At 38.4% G+C, this 23452-nt stretch overlaps 1 protein-coding gene across 4 annotated transcripts in view; it reads left to right on the forward strand.

Annotated features, from left to right (window-relative positions):
• Positions 1 to 23452, forward strand: part of GOLPH3L (golgi phosphoprotein 3 like) — a 33583-nt gene that overhangs the window by 3804 nt on the left and 6327 nt on the right. For all 4 annotated transcript variants that reach the window (XR_002822845.1, XM_023724580.1, XM_012559480.2 and 1 more), the window contains 2 exons: positions 20474 to 20605; positions 21326 to 21440. Coding sequence is in view for 3 of the 4 variants with exons in the window: in XM_023724580.1 (XP_023580348.1) it covers positions 20474 to 20605; positions 21326 to 21440 (247 nt within the window). In the remaining variant the exon portion in view is untranslated. The remainder of the gene's footprint in view (positions 1 to 20473; positions 20606 to 21325; positions 21441 to 23452) is intronic.

Genomic DNA, 23452 nt, shown 5'->3' on the forward strand with positions numbered 1-23452 from the left:
ATTTTTCTTATGTCAAATTATCAACTTGAACAGAACTTACAAGACCTGTTACAGCCTGTGTATTATTAACTAATATTAGAGACATGTCCATAGGTACTCGGCCAAGACACAGATGTATTAGAAAATTTTTCCCAGATGTGTATTTTCCTGTTTGCCGAGAAAGTTGAAGAGGCTCCGGTTTTGTAAAAGGCAAATAAATGAAAAAGCAAAACTGAATGTCAGAGTAGAACTGAAGATTAGGTGTAAATATTTGTTTTGAAATGTGTATGTCATGTGAGGAAGCGTTCGCTGTAGAAAAGAATAGTAGAAGAAAAAGCCATTTGGTTTGCTTCAGTTTGGAATTAGGAATGATTTATTTCCTGCTGACTTTTTAAACGTTAAGTAACCCAAACATCTATCAACAGCAGAATAGATAATCAGTTGTCCATTTTTATTTAAATGAATATAAATACATTTTCTATACACAGTGATCATGAGCATTGTTATACAACCTGTATGATTCTCACATAATGTTTATCGAAGGACCAACCAAACCAAACCCATTGCCATCGAGGCAATTCCAACTCATAGCAACCCTACAGGACAGAGTAGAACTGCCCCACAGAGTTTCCAGAGAGCGGCTAGTGGATTCAAACTGCCGAGCTTTTTTAGCGGCCGAACTCTTTACCTACTACGCCACCGGGGTTTCCTTACTGAAGGAAGCCAAACACAAAAGGAATATATATTGGCCGATTCCGTTTACATAAAATTCAGAAAACTAAACTGTACTGTTTGGGGTTATATATGTAGTTGGCAAAACCATAAAGAAAACCGAGGAAGAGGTTGCCGTCGTTGCTAGGGTAGTGGTTACCTTTGTGTGGCAGTGATTGGGGTTTGTCATTAAAAAGGAGCGTGAAGACGACTTGTGAGTAGTAAGAGTTTTCCGACGGAGCCCTGGTAGCCCAATGATTAAGCAATCAGCGATCGGTGGTTTGAACCCACCAGCACGCTACGGGAGAAAACACCTGGCGATCTGCTAATATTTCAAGAATTATAGACCTAGAAAGGAGTGGCAGTAGGCGATGTATTCAAATCAGCAGTGAAAAATTATGCCATCTTTTCCTTAAGATTCTTCTGGGGAGTCGCTGCCCCAGTAACACAGTCACTGTCGAGTCAGTTCCAACTCATACTGATCCTATGTGTGTCAGAGTACAACTGTGCTCTGTAGGGTTTTCAATGGCTGGTTTTTGAGAAGTAGATTCTTCCATGATGCCTGTGGATGGACTTGAACCTCCACCCTTTTTGTTAGCATCTGAACGCTTTCGTGGTTTGCACTGCCCAGTGACTCCATAGCTGCCACAGCCCGGTTTTAAAATATTAAGCCTCACTGTCTCGTAAAAACAACCAAAAAATTTAAATGTATGTAGAAGAGTCTAACCTTTCAAGCACATTTAAAACTAGATGTTTTCTCAGTTCAATAACACTGACCTCAACTGAGAGAATTAAACTTAAGCACCAGCCTGACCAAAGTAAACTAGATTTATTTCCTGTTGAAATGAGGATTCTGTTTGTCACTATTGCATTTGTTCAGAGTTTTGATGTACATGTAATTGATTCATGGACAATTAATGCTCTAATTTATTTCCTAGCATATTTAAAGGCTCTTATTTATTAGACTTTTTATTGCTAAATTATTAATACCTATGAGAGGTATTAATGCTTTTGACTTTTAGGGATAAACTTTTAACCTCTCACCCTTTCAGTTCATGGAAGTGCTTTTCAATCCTCCTTTCTTCCTTGCAGGGCTCCCCTAGTACCATTTACTGAACACTTACTGTGTGCTGTGAAATAAAAGCATTGCATCAAATTCCTTACATGTCACTGGAATAGAAATTGGCAATAAGTATTGTTCATTGGCATTATGAAAATATATTTTCATTCGTTTGGTCCCAAAAATTTATTGAATGCCCATATATGTCAAGTGCTGGATATACAAGGAGAACAAAGACAGTAATAGTCTCTGCTTTTGAGATCATTTATGGGTTAGTGGCATGAGGGTGTCTGGGAAAGTCGGGAGTGGGATCAGAAGAATCATACCATTGCAGTACAGTATGATCTATGCCTAACTATGTTCTGGGTACTGAGAGACCAAAGAGGAGAAGCACCTAACTCAGCTGGGTGGTGGGAAGAGGCGTTGTGGGAGAGAGAAGGGACCGAAGAGAGAGATTAGGAAAGACTTATGGGAAGTGATAACTTTTAACCTGAATTCTGCAGATGAGATGAACAAGAGTGAGCCTATGAATAGAGACAAGTTCTAGGCAAAATGAACATCAGTTGGATGTGTGTGATAATTTTCAGTGATTTGCAACTGGAATAACCACAGATATTTGAAAGCATCCCATCTCCCTTAAATAAATTCAGGTGTTTTGAAATTTAAGTATCAAATGGAGCTGATGCTTTATTGGTTTTTCAACCTTTTTTAAATTGTGAAATATATCCAGTAAAGTGTATAAAGCAAGTGTATACAGTTTAACAAACAATTATAAAAGAGACACTCATGTACCCACCAACGACAGACTGTGTTCATCCTAGAAGCTGCCTCCTTGGGCCCTTTCCTGATCACACACTGCCCCACATCCCTGTACCTTTAACGTGTGTGTGTATCCCTAATCAATAGATTTCAGGTTTGCCTGTTTTTACACTTTATATTATTGGGATAATATTGTTATGTATTCTTTTGTTCAGTATAATATTTATGAGATTCATCCATGTTGTTGCTTATTATTTAATTTAATGTAGTTCTTGAGCTATACTATTTCATTATGTTAATATAACACTATTCATTCGTTGTGCTGGTTGATGGACATTCAGGAATTCATTTTGAACAGTACTGCTAAGAATATTCTTGTACATGTTAGTTATGTTATTTCAAACAGTGTCACTATTTACACATACAGAAAAAAATGATAAATCAGACTGAGTAAAACTTATTTTAAATTATAAAGTATGTTAATACTATGCTTTTTCAAGCCACTGATAATCCTCCATCAGATGTAATTCATTCATTATAATGAATTAAAAATGGGAGACTGGCAAGTAAAAGATTTTTTAAAGCCGATAAAAAAAAAAATTCAGTGAATGAATTAATAAACCAAAAAAAACCCTATTGCCATCAAGTTGGTTCTGTCTCAAGGCAACCCCATGTGTTACAGAGTAGAACTGTTTCATAGGGTTTCCTTGACTATAGTCTAAACAGAAGCAGTTCACTAGATCTTTCTTCCTCTGCCAATCTTTAGGTTCACAGCCAATCACAAATTGCCTGTACCACCCAGGAACTGAACTAATCAATAACTTAAAAAAAAAAATCAGTCAAAATAAGTCAGTACGCAACTTGTTAATGAATTGCTATAGATGAAGAAAATTGCTACTTTCCGAAAGTGACTCGGTCCTGTAACATTTTATTGTTAGATGAAAAGTCTAATTTAGGTTACTACCTGGTCTTGCCGTTTAGTTTCCCGATTGCACATAAAGAACAATAAGTCTTTTGTCAGTAGTTATTGCCACTGTGAATGGGGTATGTATATCAGAAGGACAAGTATATCAACTTTTGTTTGCTTTTTTTTTTTAAACATAGGCTATAAAAAAAAAAAAGGTAGAAGAATTTCTGTTTTGTTTTTTATTAGACCTAGCCATATAACCCCAAAGAATTATTTACTATTGGGATAAAAGGAAATTAACTGGGAGAACAAAGTCCTGTTTTAACAGTAGGAAAGTACAGTTTAAGCTGTTTCATTAAGAGATTCTCCCTATCCTCTTCACCCCCCAAATGCATGCTGTTTTCTTATGAAATATCTGCTATTGATGTTGACACAGAAGCCACCCACATAAATTTGGGCTTTTGACTATAACCACTGAACTTACTGTGAACCATTCCATCACTTTTATCTCCTTCTTCATATCTTGTATTTGTATAACTTAGCAAAACCAACAACTGATTCATTGCAGATACCTTTTTTCAACAACATAAGTGGCAGCTATACACATGGACCTCGCCAGATGGAATACACAGGAAAGAAATTGACTACATTTGTGGAAAGAGACGATGAAGAAGCTCATTATCATCAGCCATAACAAGGCCAGGGACCGACTGTATAACAGACCATCAATTGCTCATATAGAAGTTCAAGTTGAAGCTGAAAAAAATTAGAACAAGTCCACGAGAGCCAAAGTACGACCTTGAGTATATCCCACCTGAATTTAGAGACCATCTCAAGAGTAGATTTGACGCATTAAACACTAATGACCAAAGGCCAGACGAGTTGTGGAATGACATCAAGGACGTCATACATGAAGAAAGCAAAAGGTCGTTAAAAAGACAGAAAAAACCAAAATGGATGTCAGAAGAGACTCGAATATAGAGCAGAGCAGCTAAAGCGAATGGAAGAAATGATGAAGTAAAAGAGCTGAACAGAAGATTTCCAAGGGCGGCTTGAGAAGACAAACTAAAGTATTATAATGAAATGTGCAAAGACGTGAAGTTAGAAAACCAAAAGGGAAGAACATGCTCAGCGTTTCTTAAGGGGAAAGAACTGAAGAAAAAATTCAAGCCTTGTGTTGCAGTATTGAAGGATTCTATGGGCAAAATAACGAACAACAGAGGAAGCATCAAAAGAAGGTGGAAGGAATATACAGAAACACTGTACCAAAAAGAATTGATCAGTGTTCAGCCATTTCAGGTGGTAGCATATGATCAAGAATCGATGGTACTGAGGGAGGAAGTCCAAGCTGCACTGAAGGCATTGGCGAAAAATAAGCCTCCAGGAATTGACGGAATGCTGATTGCGATGTTTCAACAAGCGGATGCAGCACTGGAGGTACTTACTCACCTATGCCAGGAAATTTGGAAGACAGCTACCTGGCTAGCCGACTGAAAGAGATCCATATTTGTGCCCATTCCAAAGAAAGGTGATCCAACATAATGTGGAAATTATCAGACAATATCATTAATATCACATGCAAGTAAAATTTTGCTGAAGATAATTCAAAAACAGTTGCAGCAGTACATCAACAGGGCATTGCCAGAAATTCAAGCCAGATTCAGAAGAGGACAGGAAACCAGGGATACCATTGCTGATGTCAGATGAATCTTGGCTGAAAGCAGAGAATACCAGAAAGATGTTTACCTGTGTTTTATTGACTATGCAGAGGCATTCAACTGTGTAGATCATTACAAATTATGAATAACATTGCGAGGAATGGGAATTCCGGAACACTTAGTTGTGCTCCTGAGGAACCTGTGCGTAGACCAAGATGCAGTTGTTCAGCAGAACAAGGGGATAGTGTGTGGTTTAAAGTCAGGAAAGGTATGCATCAGGGTTGTATCCTTTCACCATACTTACTCAATATGTATGCTGAGTATGTAAACCAAGAAGCTGGACTATATGAAGAAGAACAGGGCATGAGGATTGGAGGAAGACTTGTTAACAACCTGCAATATGCAGATGACCAGCCTTGCTTGCTGAAAATGAAGAGTTCTTAAAGCACTTACTGATGAAGATCAAAAACTGTAGCCTTCAGTATGGATTACATCTCAACATAAAACAGAAATCCTCACAACTGGACCAATAAACAACATCATGATAAATGGAGAAAAGATGGAAGTTGTCAAGGATTTCATTTTACTTGGATCCACAATCAACACCCATGGAAGCAGCAGTCAGGAAATCAAACAACGTATTGCATTGGGCAAATCTGCTGCAAAAGACCTCTTTAAAGTGTTAAAAAGCAAAGGTGTCACTTGGAGGACTAAGGTGCACCTGACCCAAGCCATAGTATTTTCAGTCACCTCATATACATGTGAAATCTGGACAGTGAATAAGGAAGACTGAAGAAGAATTGGTGCCTTTGAATTATGGTGTTGGCAAAAAATATTGAATATACCATGGACTGCCAGAAGAATAAACAGATCTGTCTTGGAAGAAGTACAGCCAGAAAGCTCCTTAGAGGCAAGTATGGTGAGACTCTGTCTCATGTAATTTGGACATGTTATCTTAGAGGAATGGGTCCCTTTAGAAGGGCATCATGCTGGTAAGGTAGAGGGTGAACGATAGAGAGGAAGACCCTCAATGAGATAGATGGACACAGTGGCTGCAATGATGGGCTCAAGCATAGCAAGGATTGTGAGGATGCGCACAGCACTGGGCAGTGTTTCGTTTTGTTGTACATAAGGTCTCTATGAGTCGGAACCAACTGGCCGACACCTAACAACAACAGCATTTCCAAAACATTTTACACGTTCTCTTGCTTGATCCTGTGAGGCAGATATCATCCTCTCTATAGGAATCAAAGTTAAATGGTTACTTGGCCAACAAATTGTGGGATTCACATTCAAACTGACTTTTAAAATGTAAGATTTTTTTTTCCTCTGTGTGATAATCCCTGTATCCTGAGGTTAAAAAAGAACATGCTTGCAAAACAGTATCCCATATTTTTTTGTTTGCTGGTTTCTTGCTAAGCTAAAGAGAATCGTTTCGTGTGTTTAGTGTTTAACTATTTAGTGTGACCCCAAGAATTTCATCTCTGTGAATAGCTTCATATAGAGTTTAATTTATGCTTTATATTAAGATGAAAGAGTGTAATGCCCTGCGTTGGCACATGAGCTATTTTTTTGAGTCTTATTCTTGTCTTTTGTTTTAATGGTTACTACCCTTAGCAAAGCTCACTCTTGGAGAAAGATTTAGGGGTTCATAAAAAACATTAAGTTGGCATAGATAATGTCAGAATAATAGAAAGTACCACCATAAACAATTCTGAATGATGTGATTTTATTAGTTTTATTTTTACTTCAAATTTTCCACCCCATTACCTCAAATTTTGAGGAATTGTGAAGTTATATACCTTATTTTTCTCTTCTTTTTCTTCCCTCAAACACCATATTCTGGTCAGAAGGAGCAACAGGTCCAAGACAGTAGAGAAATTTGAATAACTCAATTTGCAAAAGGAAGAATGTTTAAAGAGGCAGTAAATAAATAATATTATTAATTATTATAACCATATCTTTAGATGGTCTGGTGTAGAAATACATAGACATTTTATTTTTCTCCTCAGTTTACCCTGACAGCGATAGATAAGAACCCATGTCACATATCCTCCCTGTGGAAGAAGAGGAGACTACTATGCTAATAAGAGATAAATATGAATAGATAGTATTCTTTTTTCTTGTATCTTAAAGCTTCAGACCAAATGAATAGACGGGGCTCTTCTAGATTTTTCTGTGGAGGAATGAAATAGAAAGTTTTTAAAGGACATAGAAAGGTTTTGGAGATAATTACATAATTTGCTATGTCTACTTGGAGTGCGGGAGCGAGCTTGGCTGCTAACCAAAAGGTCAGCAGTTTGAATCCACCAGCCATTCCATGGAAACCCCATGGGCAGTTCTACTCTGTCCTGTAGGGTCACTATGAGTTGGAGCCGATTCAGTGGCACATAACAACAACAACTACTTGGAGGGCAGTTCACCCTCAGGACGTGTTATTAAAATATATAATTGTGTAATTTTTCCTTCAATTCAAGTCAGCCAACATTTATTGAGCACCTGTTCTATGCAAGACACCAGGGAAGACAAGGAAAATACAGAATAACTAAAACGTGCTTATCGGCCCTCAAGGAGCTTATGGATCTAATCAGGGAGAAAAGACACATAGATGCGGTGCAGTGAATTACTTAATATGGCCTTTCTAGCCATAGTCTTTGTGACTCCCACACAATGATTGGGTGGGACTATGCAAATAAGGTGCTTGTGGCCCACCAAGGGAATTGGGCAGCTTGCTAATAATGCAAATAGGGTGCATGGAACCCTGGGTGGTGGGACCATGCAAATAAAGTGTATGTAACTCTAATGAGGGGATTGGTCAGTTTTGCCATCCCACTAGGCTTAAAAGAGAGCCAATCCCAGAGCAGAGGGGGACCTCACTCTTACCATGAAGAAAATGGGAGCAGAGCATGTCCTTTGGATCTGGGGTCCCTGTGCTGAGAACCTCCTAGACCCAGGAGACAGAGAGGGAGAGTTGTAACACTGGAGACAGCGCAAGACAGCAAGAAACAGCGGCAAAGAAACAGTAGCAGCAGAACCAGGAGACCTTGTCCAAATGGCGAAGTGGGCTTCCCAGCCCACAGAGCAAGGTGGCTACAATGGGCATGCAGACTCACTGAGCAAGAGAGCTGAGAGCCTCCAGGCACTTGGTGGAGCTAGGCTGACCAAACTAGGCTTGCGGACCTGTGGGTAAGAGAGACCTATGGAGGTGCCTCCAGGCACTTATTGGTGGAGCTAAAGAGCTTTGTAACACTTGCTGGAGCAGGCTGGAGGCTGGGCCTAGGGGTCAAGAGAGGCCTGCCTGCAGGCATGCCCAAGAAGCTGTCCTGACCACGAACTGTATCCTGAGTTGTTTGTGATCCTGAATTGTAACCTGTTACTTCCTTCATAAACCCCATAACTGTTAGTATGGTCTGTGAGTTCTGTGTGGCCATTGCAACGAATTATCAAACCCAGCAGAAAAGTAGATATGCCGTGGGAGGGATGGCTGGTGTCAGAATTGGTAAAAAAGGTTGGAGAGAAGAGGTATGTCTGACCTCCACCTCACAGGATGTTGATCTTGATTCTCCCCCTTTGTGAAGTTAGAAGAGGTCAGACGTCTGCACCACCATTCTTATGGTGCATAAAAACTAGTTGCCTCAAGTGGATTCCAACTCATAGTGACGCAGATATTAGTATATATAAGTGGTGTGAGTAAGGTACAAAAAAGGACTGTAAGGACGTAGAAGAGGAAGAAATTCCTTAGAGGTTACTCTTTACTTTCTCTGTGTGCCCTCACTTATTCACAGCTGTCCCAAAGATTTGAGGTAGGAATGGCAAATAGAAACAAATACTAAATCAAAGGTTTTGAAGTTTCTGTGAGAGACTGTGCCCTCTTTTTTGGTGTCAATAGTCTAATGAAAGCGTTGTCTTTTTAAAAGTAATATTTCTCACACACACATCCCAAGAGTGAGATTTTGAGCTTCAGATTCTGGCTTCACTATCATGTGACTTTGGACATGTTAGTTTGACCTCCCAATGCCTCAGGTTCTTTGTATGTAAAATGAGGATGAAAATGCCTGGTAATTGTAAAATGTTACTCAAGAACTATTCACTTTATGACTTAAAAAAAATGCCTAAAAACTATTCACTTTATGACTTTAAAAAAATGCCTAAAATATAAAAATAGCTTTATTTTATTATTTTAAAAGCAAAATATATTTATACTGAAAAGTTCCGACAAAACATAAAGATCTACACGAGTGAACTTCACTGGGGTGATAGAAATGTTCTGTGTCAGGATTAAGGGTGTGAGATACGTGAATATATGCATTTGCCAAAACCGATTAAACTTAACTTCTGTGCATTTCATTCTATGTAAATTATACCTCAATTAAAAAAAAAAGTGTAAAGACAAAAATGAAAATAACCCATAATCTCACCACCCAGAGATAACTGTTAAAATTTTGAAATATGTCCTTATACACTTTTTCTGAACATGTATCTACACCGATGCATAATTTAAAAGAAACAATCATACCAAACAAATTGTTTTGTAGCCTGGTTTTTTTTCCTCATTTAATTCACATTTTATGTCAATAAATATAAACATACTCCATCCTTTTTAATGGCTTCATATGATTCCATTGAATAAATGTATATTATTATCAACTTTTAAGGCTAGTCTGCAACCTCCTTGAAGAAAGGGTAATGTTTTCCTGACTTTCAGCCTCAGACGACTCCACCTTATCTGTCTACCCTTATCTCTCACTGCTCCAGTGGACTTGCCACTCCACTACCATCTGTCTTTTTTATATACCTCTGCCATGTTACCTTCCTCATACCAAAAAAAAAAAAAAAAAAAACCCATTGCCATCGAGTGGATTCTGACTCATAGCGACTCTGTAGGACAGAGTAGAACTGTCCCATAGGGTTTCCAAGGAGCGGCTGGCGGATTCAGCTGCCGACTTCTTGGTTAGCAGCCGAGCTCTTCACCACTGTGCCACCGGGGTTCCCCATAAACCAAAAACCAAACCCGTTGCTGTGGAGTCAGTTCCGACTCATAGCGACCCTATAGGACAAAGTAGAACATAGGGTTTCCAGGGAGTAGCTGATAGATTCGAACTGCCGACCTCTTGGTTAGCAGCCGAGCTCTTCACCACTGCGCCACCGGGGTTCTGCATAAACCAAAAACCAAACCTGTTGCTGTGGAATCAATTCCAACTCATAGCAACCCTATAGGACAGAGTAGAACTGCCCCATAGGGTTTCCAGGGAGTAGCTGGTAGATTCGAACTGCTGGCCTCTTGGTTAGCAGCCAAGCTCTTAACCACTGCGCCACCAGGGCTCCCCATAGTTTGTTTTAATTTAAATTCTGCATTTCCTTTCAAAGCCCATCACAAATCCAGCAGCGACCTTTCTGTTCTCTAAATTTCCTTGCATTTTATCATACTTCTCGATGTTAATTTGTATTTTCTAATAAGCCCTGGTAATGCAGTGGTTAAGTACTCAGCTGCTAACCAAAAGGTTGGGGGTTCAAACCTACCAGATGCTGCACAGGAGAAAAGACCTGGTGATCTGCTTCCGTAAAGATTACAGCCTAGGAAGCCCTATGGGGCAGTTCTACTCTGTCCTGTAGGGTGACTATGAGTTGGCATCAACTCAGTAGCACACAACCACAACAGTGCTATTATGAGAATTAATTAATTATAGAAAATGTTTAATTCAGAACCCGACATGCAACTGTTCAATGTAGTAACCATTATTGTGTTGTGTTGTATTGTGGTTTTTAACTCTATTATAGTCTCTGGCTCTCAACTACATGATAATTTTCTTGGATAAATTTCTACCCAGCCACCTTAGTTGAATGCTAGGCATCAATAGCCACTTATGCTTTAAAATAAACATCTGTAGGGTAGCCTTAAGTTTTCAAAGCAGTAGTTTCTCATTTACTAGACTTGAAAATAATCATTTGAGTCAAGCCTTACAAATAGAGTAAGTATCCTTAGCGTCAGAACAAGAGAGAACTGGAAAATCTGTTTCCCTGGACAGAACCTAAACTAGTCTTCTCAGGAATCTTTGGCTTTTGGGTTTCATTGGCCTCCCAGATATGGACAGAAAAAAGTAAAATTGTTCACTGTTTCTTACTTGATGTACCATACCTCAAAATAACTAATTTATTTGGGAATGTAATGCGAAAGACAGAAAACTCACTTGATACCTGAACTACTTTTATATAGCCATAGATCTGAATCAGTGCTATATGACTTCTAGAAGTTTTAGCTGAATCACTGAGGTATGGAGGAAAGAAACCCTGTGGGACAGTTCTACTGTGTCCCATAGGGTCGCTATGAGTCGGAATCGATTCAGTGCCAGTGGGTTTGGTTCTTTTGGTTTGGAGGAAAGGGAATAGTTTGATTTATTTTGCTTTTGTATACATTTGGTCTTTGTACTGGTGACAACTCCAGATTTGGGAAATACATAAAAAGGTTTCTTGCCCTCCTAGTTTTGCACATTTTCCTGTTGATCTCACTTTTGTTTCTAATCCAAACTGTTGAAGAAGCATCATATTGAAACTCCCTCCTTCTCTGGCTTTCTTTTCCCCTCTATAAAATAAAGAACTAAATAATCTCCGTGGAATCTTCTAGCTGTTAAAATTAATCCGATTAGGATTAAATGAAAATTTACCAACAATTACTTTATTATTTCTTGCCACCTATTTACTTTAAAATAATTAACTTTTGAGATAAGAGTTGTAGCTGCATATAGTTAATTTTTGGGTTTTTCATTGTAGTAATAAGTGAGGAACTTAAGTGTCTCCCCAAAATATTAAGGGATCAGGGGGAAAGTGTGCAAAACTAAGAGTATAAGAAACTTTTCATGTATTTTGCAAATTTCTTAGATTTTGTTTTCAACTTCCGTCTAGAATTTCTGCTTGGTGGAATAGAACAGTGTGCTCTTCTTTCCGAGCCTGCATACATTACTGTTTTGAGTGGGGCTTCGGGACAGTGGAGTAGAAGACTGGAGATAGACCACCACTGGGCGTTCTGTGTGACATGTAATTGCACTAATTATGTTGTCTGTCTGTAGCAGTTAGGTCTTTCCATTACAGTAATCTTTTGTCATTGGAAGTAATGCTGTTGACATTTTACTGGAGTCGTAAGAAAGACTTCAAGGAGTGATGCAGGACTTGAAATTGCAAAGGTTCACACAAACCTATTATTTTTCCTGTTTTAGGAAAAAAAGTGTGTAAATATAGTACATGCTCTTGATAAAGAATGTAAGCAATAGAGAGAACTATAATGGGTAAAACTGGAAGAAAAAAAAAGGATAGAAATCTCACTTCCCAGAAATAACCATTGTTAACATTCGTGGATATTACTAGACTTTTCTTTTAGTCTAAAACATTCCCTTTTTCGAAATTACGAGTAATTCAGACATACAGAAATGTGTAAAGACGCCCATGTCATCAGCATTGTTCTCTGTGTATCCATTCAGGTAAGCCAGAACAGGTCTGGTGAATTACGGTATATGAATAACAAGTAGACATGTTATAAATCTGGACGACATACAAATTATAATTAAAAAATTGAGAGATGAGGGAGTAAAGATGGGAGAAAGTGTGAGAGGGATAATAACTTTTATTTTTTATGTGGTGGTTGTTAGGAGCCATCGAGTTGGTTTCAACTCATTGTGACCCTATAGGACTCATTGTGACCCTATAGGACACAGCAACTGGTGGATTTGAACTGCTGACCTTTTGGTTAGCAGCCGAGCTCTTAACCACTACGCCACCAGGGCTCCTATATTTTTTACAGCAAGGAGTTAATTAGATATTGTCTAAAATGGAAACATTCAGTTAAAAAGAAATGACTCGAACTTCTTGTTATTTTTTCAAAAATCTCTTGTGGGAAAGAAATGTTTAAAGCTCAGTAATTCCTTCAGTTTCACTTAATTTTCTTTTTCCTGTGTTACATTTTTTTTCCTGAAAATTTTTCTAATAATCTAAGTAATTTCTCACTGGAGAAATTTTGGAAAGATTAGAAAATCATTTTTTAAAGTAGGCGATAATTTACATAATTGTGATAATCTTGAGTATACAACTACGTGTCTGGCTTTTTTTTTATTCATCTTTACCATAAGCATATTCTAACGTTATTTTTTAAAACTCCTTATAGGTATGGTTTTTAATGTTGCTTTAGGTTTCTTGGAGCCCTGGTGGTGCAGTGGTTAAGAGCTTGGCTGCTAACCAAAAGGTCGGCAGTTCGAATCTACCAGCAGCTCCTTGGAAACCCTATGGAGCAGTTCTGCTCTGTCCTGTAGGGTTGCTGTGAGTCGGAATCGACTATGACAATGGGTTTGGTTTTTGGTTAGGTTTCTTTGTTTTCTTTCCTCTTTTTTTACCCAAGCAGGAAAGTTTAAAATCTTTAACCTTAAGACTTGTTTTAGTGAGCGGCTATCTAAGATGTATCTATTGATCCCAACCTGTCTGGAGCACAAGAAAATGAAGAAAACCAAAGATGCAAGGAAAATATTAGTCCAAAGGACTAATGGACCACATGAACCACAGCCTTCACCAGGCTGAGCCCAGAAGAACTAGATGGTGCCCGGCTACCACCACTGACCACTCTAACAGGGATCAAAATAGAGGGTCCTAGGCAGAGCAGGATGAAAATGCGGAACAAAATTCAAATTCACAAAAAGAAGACCAGACTTACTGGTCTGACAGAGACTGAAGGGACCCCCGAGACTATGGCCCCTGGACACCCTTCTAACAGAACTGAAGCCGCTCCCAAAGTTCACCTTTCAGCCAAAGATTAAACAGGCCTATAAAACAAATAATAACACACTGTGAAGAATGTGCTTCTTAGATCAAGTATACGAGACCAAATGGACAACACCTGCCCAAAAGCAAAGATGAGAAGGCAGAAAGGGACGGGAAAACTGGACGAATGGAAACAGAGAACCCGGGGTGGAAAGGGGGAGAGTGCTAACATATTGAGGGGATTGCAACCAATGTCACAAAACAGTTTGTGTATAGATTTTTGAATGAGAAACTAATTTGCTCCATAAACTTTCACCTAAAGCCTAATTTAAAAAAAAAAAAGTTGTTTTAATCAACCGTATGAGACCAAACAGTCAACATCTACCCTTAAACAAAGAAGAGAAGCTAAGGAAGGACAGGGAAGCTAGATTAGTGAAAACAGAACCAAAAGAATGAAAATAATGAGAACGTCAACACATTGTGAAAAATGTAACCAAGTCATAGGACGCATTATATAAAAATTGTTAAATGGGAGTCTAATTTGCTAGGTAAACTTTCAGTTAAAACACAATAAAATATTTAAAAAAAAAAAGTTGTTTTAAGTGTGTATTTGAGGAAGTTTGAATAAGGAATGACACTATGAATACTTGATTAAGCAGAAATTTAGTATAAAATGTTAACTGTCTGAATTTATTGAAATATCATTGCCTAACCTTTAGAAGAACAAAATTTTCAGTATATGTAATCTTTCACCCAAAAATTTCTCCCAAGAATTTATTTAGCAGACATACTACACAGATGACTGTTTCTTTATAGCATTTTTTTTTTTAATAGCAAAAAACCATAAGCAACCTAATTGTACATCAGTAGAGACTTGGATAAATAACTTATAGTCCATCTAAAATGTAATACTACAAGGCCATTACAAATAATAGATAAGTGAAAAAAGTTGGCATTCAGCATGATCTCATTTCTGTAAGCAATAATAACAAATACGTAATGGAATATGTATGTAAAAATCTAGAAAAATATACACTAAACTGTTAATAGTGGTCATTTAGAGGATAGAGTAAGATTACAGGGGACTTTTATTTTCTAAATAAATATATTTTGTAAAGTGAACTTTTCTCTTTTTTTTTTTTGCAATCACATATTACTTTTACAATCAGTACAAAACACAGTCCACTATCCAAAGATCTCATTCTGCCAATTCTCGAAGATTCTTTGTTGGTCATGAGACAGTATGTCATTCAATTTGTCTTTAGCAGGTCCTAAAATTTTCCTTTTCATGTGTTTATATATATATATAGAGAGAGAAGAAGCCCTGGTGGCGCAGTGGTTAAATGCTTGGCTGCTGACCAGAAGGTTGGATGTTTGAACCCACCATCTGCTGTGTGGGAGAAAGATCTGGCAGTCTCCTTCTATAAGGATTTATAGCCTTGGAAACCCTATGGGGTAGTTCTTCTCTGTCCTATAGGGTAGTTATGAGTTGGAATTGACTCGACAGCAGTGGGTTTGGGTTTTTTTTTTGTGTGTGTGTGTGTTTATGTGTGTATACATATGTATATGTATGTTTGTATATAAACATATATACATGCTAAGGTTCACCATTCAGTCATTAAAGTTAATTACCAAAGGATATTTAATTATATGTTTACTTAATTATCTTTTGATAATTAAATTTAATGATTGAATGGTGAACCTTAGTATGTATGTTCACCTGCTCAGATATACCAAAGCATTGACCCTTTAATACAGAAACCTTATTTAGATGGTCTATGAGAATTCACTAAGCCAGATATATATATTTAGAAAAAAATGGATCTTAGAAATATAAATAACTACATCTTCCTTTGCCCCTAGGCTATTCTACACCTGGACTTGTGTCATAAATCTATTCTGATATATCAGTAGAGATGGCGATACCATACTCTCCATCCGTCATTTACCCTCATAGCACGTACCGTCCTCTCCTCTTTGTCAGTGATCATCTTTACCTAAACCCAGTTTCTTTCTTGTAGTTGCTATTATTTTTTATAATAATTTTTTTTAACTCTACATGTTTTCATACCTTTTTCTATTATGGCATATTACATGATAAAGAACGTTGAAAAAAAGTAACTTGGAGAGTTTTACATGTTTTGAGATGCTATGTTGAGAAAGAGTGATATTCAAGGAGGTACAGTTTCTGTATCCTGGTCTGTATTTACAGTGCTTCTCATTTATAATTCTCTTGGCAATCTGATATTATTGTCTCTGAAACAGAAGTTATATGGTCAGGAAGAAGTGAGCACACAAAGGAGAACATTTCCTCCTAAGTGCTTTAATATTGGCTGAAATGTTTGCACACCTGTGGAGGTTTATCAAGTCATCAAAATCCCTGGGATTATGTACAAATTACGCCTAAGTAAATTATGTGTTCCGAAGTAAGTTATAGTTTAACCTTAAATAAAAAGTTGTATAAAACAATTGTTAATCTCAAAAAAAAAAAAAAAAAGCTCACCCCACTATTTTCATAAATATCACTCTTGGAGTAGCCACGAGTCAAGTAGGGGAGGGAATTAATCCCAACTTTGAACTGAAAATCAGGCCCTCAGAAATTTGGAGATGTCTAAGGGATGTTTATGGTTCAAGTTGAACTTTTGCCAAGTTAACATATTCATTTTCGATCATACATTTATGCTTTCAAGAAACATTTATTGAGCAGATATTATATATTAGTCATAGAAAATACTCTCTCCTTAGGGAATTTATAGTCTAGTGTAGACAGTTGATTGCACATTCAGGTGAGGAACCTAACGTAGAGGGTGGGATGGAAGGGAAGACAGTGTTAGAGAAGGCTACATGGAAATTGGGACATCTGTACTCAACCCTTAAGACCTGCAAGTGGGAGGAGTTACAGGGAGGAAGAGAATTAGCTGGAGCAGAATGTGCAAAGGGCAATAGGCAAAAATGATGCAGTAAGAGTACTTCAAATAGTTGAGGATAGCTAGAGCATAGTGTTCTACGGGAAAGAGGCCAGAGGGAGACTAGTAAGCAACAGCCTGGTTTGGGTACTATACTAAGGAATTTTGACTTGATCCTGAAGACTGGAAGGAGTATTTGAAAGATTCTTAAGTAGAGGAGAAGGGAGTTACATAATTAGGTTTGAGCTTAAAGATCATCCTGCTTATAGTGGGAAAAGCTATACTGGGAATAAAATTATTTTTTAATGTATTGCTGGACCCTTGGAAAGTAAAGGAAATCTTCAAGGGCCCCCAAATGCCAACAATAAAATCTGAGAGGTGAGCAATAAGCATGAAAACCAGATTGCCCTAGGGCAAAGGACCAGATCACTCCTGAAATTCAGGGGTGGTGTGGTCAGGAATGAACTTTGACCTGAATCAAGTGGGGAAGCTAGGTTTAAATGCGGTCCTAGTTGTATGGACCCTCCCCCGGCCCCTGGCTCTGAGCAGAAGCAAATGCAGATCTTCCTCTCTGGAGGAAGATATCTTCAACTTAGGCCTCCAGAATCTCACAAATTCACAAAAATTAAATATGGATCACTTAATCAAAGAACATCAAACATACAAAGAAACAAACTACCATGAGAAAGAATCAGCAAAAATAACAAATAATAGACTTAGTTTTCTAAGAACCTCAGATGTTAAAATAATTAATATAAAATATCTATCACATTTTTAAAGAAACGAAAGAATAAAAAATGAACAGCAAAAATAAATGATCACATAGAACTCCAATAACTCAATAAAAAGAAAGCAACTCTGTCAAAAAATGGACAAACAACTAGAATACACATTACTGCAAAGAAGATTTACAAATGGCCAACAAACACGTGAAAATCTGTTCGACATCATTCATCATTAGGGAAATACAAATCAAAACCACAATGAGATACCACTTCACACCCACTAGGTTGGCTATTATTTAACAAAAAAAAACAAGGAAAATTAGTGTTGGTGAGGATGTGGAGAAATTGGAACCCTTGTCCATTGCCGGTAAGAATGTAAAATGGTGCAGCTGCTGTGGAAAATGGTTTGGAAATTCTTCAGAAAGTTAAACATAGAATTACCATAGCGCCCAGCAATTCTATGTATATACTCAAAAGACTTCAAAGTAGGCACTCAGATACCTGTACACCAGTGTTCATTGCAGTATTATTTGCAAAAACCAAAGGGTGAAAACAACCCATGTGTCTATCACAGATGAATGGATAGATAAAATGTGGTATGTATGTACAATGGAGTATTATTCACCCATAAAAGCAGTAAATTAATACATGCTTTGACATGGATGAATCTTGGAAACATAATGCTGAGTGAAATAAGCCAGATACAAAAGGACAAATCTGATCCCTTTTATATGAAATATATATAGACACAAAAAGTAGGTTAGTGGTCACCTTGGGCTGGAGAGAAGGGGCATGGGGAATTATTGCTTAATGGATACAGAGTTTCTGTTTGGAGTGATGAAAAAGTTTTGGAAACAGTAGTGATAGTTACATAACATCGTGAGTCCAGTTCATGCCACTGGGTTGTACAGTGGAATTCCTTTGTTTAGAATGCCCTTTCAAAGAATAGGTAGAATTTGGATAGTTTCCCTCATCTGGAAACTTGAAAATGGTTAAAATGGCAAATTTTATGTTGTGTATGTTTTTATCACAATTAAAAAAAACATGATCACAGATGGCCAGGCAAATTTGAAGAAAAACTAAATAGAACCTTTAGAAATGTAAAATTATTGAAATAAGAAACTCAACAGATGAGTTAGTCTAACGTATTAGATACAGATGAAGAAAGAATTAGTAAATTGGAAGGCAGATGTGAAATAACTCACCAGAAAACAGTCCAGAGAACAAGGGAACGGGAACTAAAAGAGAGGTTAAAATAAGAATAAAAAATGGAGGAGAACCAAAATTCTTAGAGATAAGGGCTCAGAATTGTTGAGACAGCTGCTGACAACAACAGTGAAAGAAAGGGATTCACAAATACCAGAAGCACAACGTATTCCAAACAAGATAAATAAATTCACAGAGTCAAGTTGTAGTTAAACTGCAGAACACCAGGAGAGAAGATCTTAAAGGACCAGGGAAGAAAGATCACCTATAGAGAAACGGCAATCAGTGCGAATGATAGATTTCTCATTGCAACAATGGAGGCCAGAAGAGGGCATGATACCTACAATGTGATAAGAGAAAACTGTAAACCTAGAATTTATGTCAAAACATATCTTTCAAGAATGAGGGTGAAATAGAGACGTTTTAGATAAACAAAATAGAGTTTGCCTCCAACAGACTTCCACTAAAGGAGATTCTGCTTTAGGAAGAAGGAAAATGGAACCAGAAGGGAAGTCTGAGATGTAAGAAGGAATGGTGAGCAAAGAACTTGGTAAGCATCTGAGTAAGTCTAAACAAGCACTAGCTGTATAAAATAATAATAATGATGTCTGATTTGTGAGAAGGAAAAAAAGACAAAATATTGGACAACTAGGAGAGTTGTTAAAATATTGACTAATTTTTTTTTAATTTTTTTATTGTACTTTAGACGAAGGTTTACAGAACAAATAGTTTTTCATTAAACAGTCAGCACACATATTGTTTTACGACATTGGTTAACAACCCCACAACATGTCAACACTCTCCCTTCTCAACCTTGAGGACCTTTTTTTTGGTGAAAATATACATATGTTGACTAATTTTTTAAATAAATTAGCTTTGGGGAAAATTAATAAATTAGTCATGCATGCTAAATTTCAAGAACAACTTCTAAAAGAAAAGAAAGCATGCATAACTTCCAAACCAGCGAAGAGGAAAATGAAATTAAAAATTTATTAGCCACTGATTATTGTGACTTCCGTCATGTTACATAACTTCTGTAAGCCTTAGTTTCTTCATCTTTAAAGTGCAGATAGTAGTCATACCTCCTATAGGGTTGTTATGAGGATTTAATCAGATAATGCAATAAAAAACCTTAACACAAATATAGTACATAATGTGTAGTAAATATTACTAAATGTTTTCTTACATATGTACATACATACATATGTAAAATATATCTATATTTATTACATATATGTAATTTCCATGGATATATATTTCATATATACACACACACACACACATATTCCTATTTAATCCTTACAGCAAACTTAGGAAGGTAGATCTTAGCATCCTCATTTTTCAGATGAGGAAACTGAGCTTCGGAAGGGTTAAGTAGCATACCCAAGGCACTTCAGCAGTCGGTGGCGGGGATGGATTTCTCTATGCCACCCAGCTGGCAAGTAGTACATATCTAAGAGGAATAAAATGTTCAGATTATTTATACTTTTGTCTACCTGACTTGTTCATACTGCACTGAAATTTAGGGTTTCATGGAAACAGATTTCAAAGCCAGAATTCCTCTCAAAAAATAAAACTTGACACGCCCATTATTAGCTAACAGCAGAACATAGGAATCCATTAAATCGCTTGAAGTCAGGCAGAAACTCCTGTTCTGGGAGATTAAGGGGATTCAAGAGACATTCTGTTCTGTTTTTCTGTCCTCTGAGTTCACATAGTGTGATGTGAAATGAATCAAAACGAACTGGACCATCCTTGGGGTGTTTGCTGCAAGGCAGATAGCTTTCAGAGCATACCTTCTCTTTTCTTCTCTCCTTTTCAAGGGTTATACATCTTTCTGGAATGACTGCATCTCCTCGGGCCTGCGAGGGGGCATCCTGATAGAACTGGCCATGCGGGGTCGGATCTCTTTGGAACCCCTCACCATGCGTAAGAAGAGACTACTGGACAGAAAGGTACAGAAGCCCCTGTGACAGCCTCTTGTGGAAGGGCAGATACCAACAGTCCATTAGCACTATTGGAAGAACAGGAGTATTTGAGCAATGAGACAATCAAAATATCACCGTCTCAGCTGTCCCACTGACTACACCAAACGAAAAGCGAACCCCTTGTCGTCGAGTCGATTTCAACTCATAGCGACCCTGTAGGACAGAGGAGAACTGCCCCCATAGGATTTCTAAGGCTGTAAATCTTTACAGCAGCAGACTGCCACGTCTTTCTCCCACAGAGCAGCTGGCGGGTTCGAACCGTTGACCTTTTGGTTTACAACTGAGCACTTAACCACTGAGCCACAAGACTCCTTATCCCATTGTCTGGACAAGAATATTTATCTTATAGCGAAGGGGAAATCTAAGTACCAGGAGTCTAGAGTTCTAAGAAGTTCATGTTTTTGTCTTCCTTTTTTTTATGCAGAAAAGTCACATTTAAGATGCATGCTGTGAATTATTTCTCCTTCTATGTTTATAGCTACACCATTATGAAATAGAGGCTTACATAGAAGGAGGCATATATGTGGGTTATACTAAAGTTTAAGTTTCTTGAGGACAGGGACAGTACTTTATGTTTCGTTGCATTTCCTGCAACACCTAACCACTAATGTGTATGTGATTTGCTGGGAGATTTTAACTTGAATGAGTTGAATGGATCAGGATCCCTTGTTTCTTTCTTCCTGAAAGGTACTGGTAAAGTCAGACAGCCCAACAGGTGATGTCTTACTGGATGAGACCCTCAAGCACATTAAAGCAACGGACCCCACAGAAACTGTCCAAACGTGGATAGAGCTACTTACCGGTAAGGTAATTCCAAACGTATTCCATGCTTTGTTACCTTAAACCCACCCTTCAAGCTGAAAAAAGAACTCTAGAAGTTCAGGGTGCTGAGTAAGATCTATATGGTCCCCTATTTAACTGTCCTAAAGAGAGACAGAAGAAGCGTGGCTCATCAATACCTGTAGTTTTCCATAAGGTTTTCATTGGCTGATTTTCAGAAGTAGGTTGCCAGGTGTTTTTTCTTAGTCTGTCTTAGGAAGCTTTGCTGAAACCTGTCCACCATGGGTGACCCTCCTGGTATTTGATATGCCAGTGGTATAGCTTCTAACATCACACGGACGGGACCGTGAAGGGGCAGTGACTGGGCAGTGACTGGGCAGTGTTTCATGCTGTTACGCACGAGGTCACCGTGAGTCAGAGCCAGCATGACAGCAGCTAACGACAGCAACCAAGTTCTCCCCCCGGACGCTCTGTTAACCCAGAACTAAAACCATTCCTGAAGCCCACTCTTCAGACCAAGATTAGACTGGACTATAAAATATAAAAAATACTCACGAAGAGCGTGCTGCTTAGTTCAAGCAGATGTTCGAGACCCAATGGGTGGCTTCTGTCGGGAGGCAGGATGAGAAGGCAGGAAGGGACAGGAGCTGGTTGGATGGACACGAGAAACCCGGGTGGAAAGGGGGAGTGTGCTGTCACATTAGAGGAACTGCAACCAGTGTCACATAACTGTGTGCGTATAAATTTTTGTATGAGAAATTAACTTGAGCTGTAAACTTTCACCTAAAGCACAATCAGATAAATAAATAAATAAAGGATAATCACTTTCCCATTGTGAAAATTTAACCTACAGCCATCCCAGTAAGATGAATAACCAGTTTTGTCTGTGGTTAGTCTCAGAGAAGTGGCATCCTTACAGTGTACCATCTGCCTGCTTAGCTGTAAAAAATCCTCTCCAACCTTACATACCTTCAAACTATACCCTATACCTCTCCTCCCTAGAAAAATTTCTAAAGAGTTCTACATATTGCCTGTGATAGGCAGAATAACGGCCCCTTAGAGATGTCCACATCTGTGGTGGATAGAATAGTGGCTCCCAGAAGGCTATATCCAAGACCTAACCCCAGGAACCTGTAAATGTGGCCTTATTTGGAAAAAGAGTCTTTGTCGATATAATTCAGTGAAGGGTCGTAAGATGAAATTATCCTGGACTTTGAGAGGGTCCTAAATCCCATGACAAGTGTCCTCATAGTGGAAAAGCAGAGGGAGATGTGGGAGGCAGAGACACAGAGGGGAGGCCCATGTGAAGACAGAGGCGGAGATTGGTGGTGTGCTGCCACAGCCACGGAATGCTCAGAGCCACTCAGAGCTGGAAAAGGCCAGAAGGATTCTCCTTTAGAGCCTCCAGAGGGAGCGTGGCCCTGCTGACAACTTCTTTACCGATTTCTGGCCTCCAGAACTTAGAGAGAATACATTTCTGTTGTTTTAAACCACCAAAAAGAAAAAAAGCTTTCCAAAGCTTCACCTTGCCTTCAGCCATCCCACCCACTAAGCTCTTCAACAGTATTCTTCACAAGAAACGTCTTTAACATCTTTATGGAGATAAAATTCACATCACATACCCATTTAAAGTGTACGACTCAGTGGCTTTTAGTATGTTCACAGAACTGTGCAACCATCTAAACAGTCTTAAGTTTAGGACGTTGCCATCAATCGACAAAGAAACCACGTACCCATAAAGGAACCACTTACCCATAAAGGAACCACTTACCATAAAGGAACCACTTACCCATAAAGGAACCGCGCACCCATAAAGGAACCACTTACCCATAAAAGAACCGCGCACCCATAAAAGAACGGCGCACCCATAAAGGAACCGCGTACCCATAAAGGAACCGCTTACCCATAAAGGAACCGCGCACCCATAAAGGAACCGCGGACCCATAAAAGAACGGCGCACCCATAAAGGAACCGCGCATCCATAAAGGAACCACCCATAAAAGAACCGCGCACCCATAAAAGAACGGCGCACCC

The sequence above is a fragment of the Trichechus manatus genome, unplaced genomic scaffold (assembly GCF_000243295.1).
Source record: "Trichechus manatus latirostris isolate Lorelei unplaced genomic scaffold, TriManLat1.0 scaffold00250, whole genome shotgun sequence".
In the NCBI taxonomy this organism is placed as follows: domain Eukaryota; kingdom Metazoa; phylum Chordata; class Mammalia; order Sirenia; family Trichechidae; genus Trichechus; species Trichechus manatus.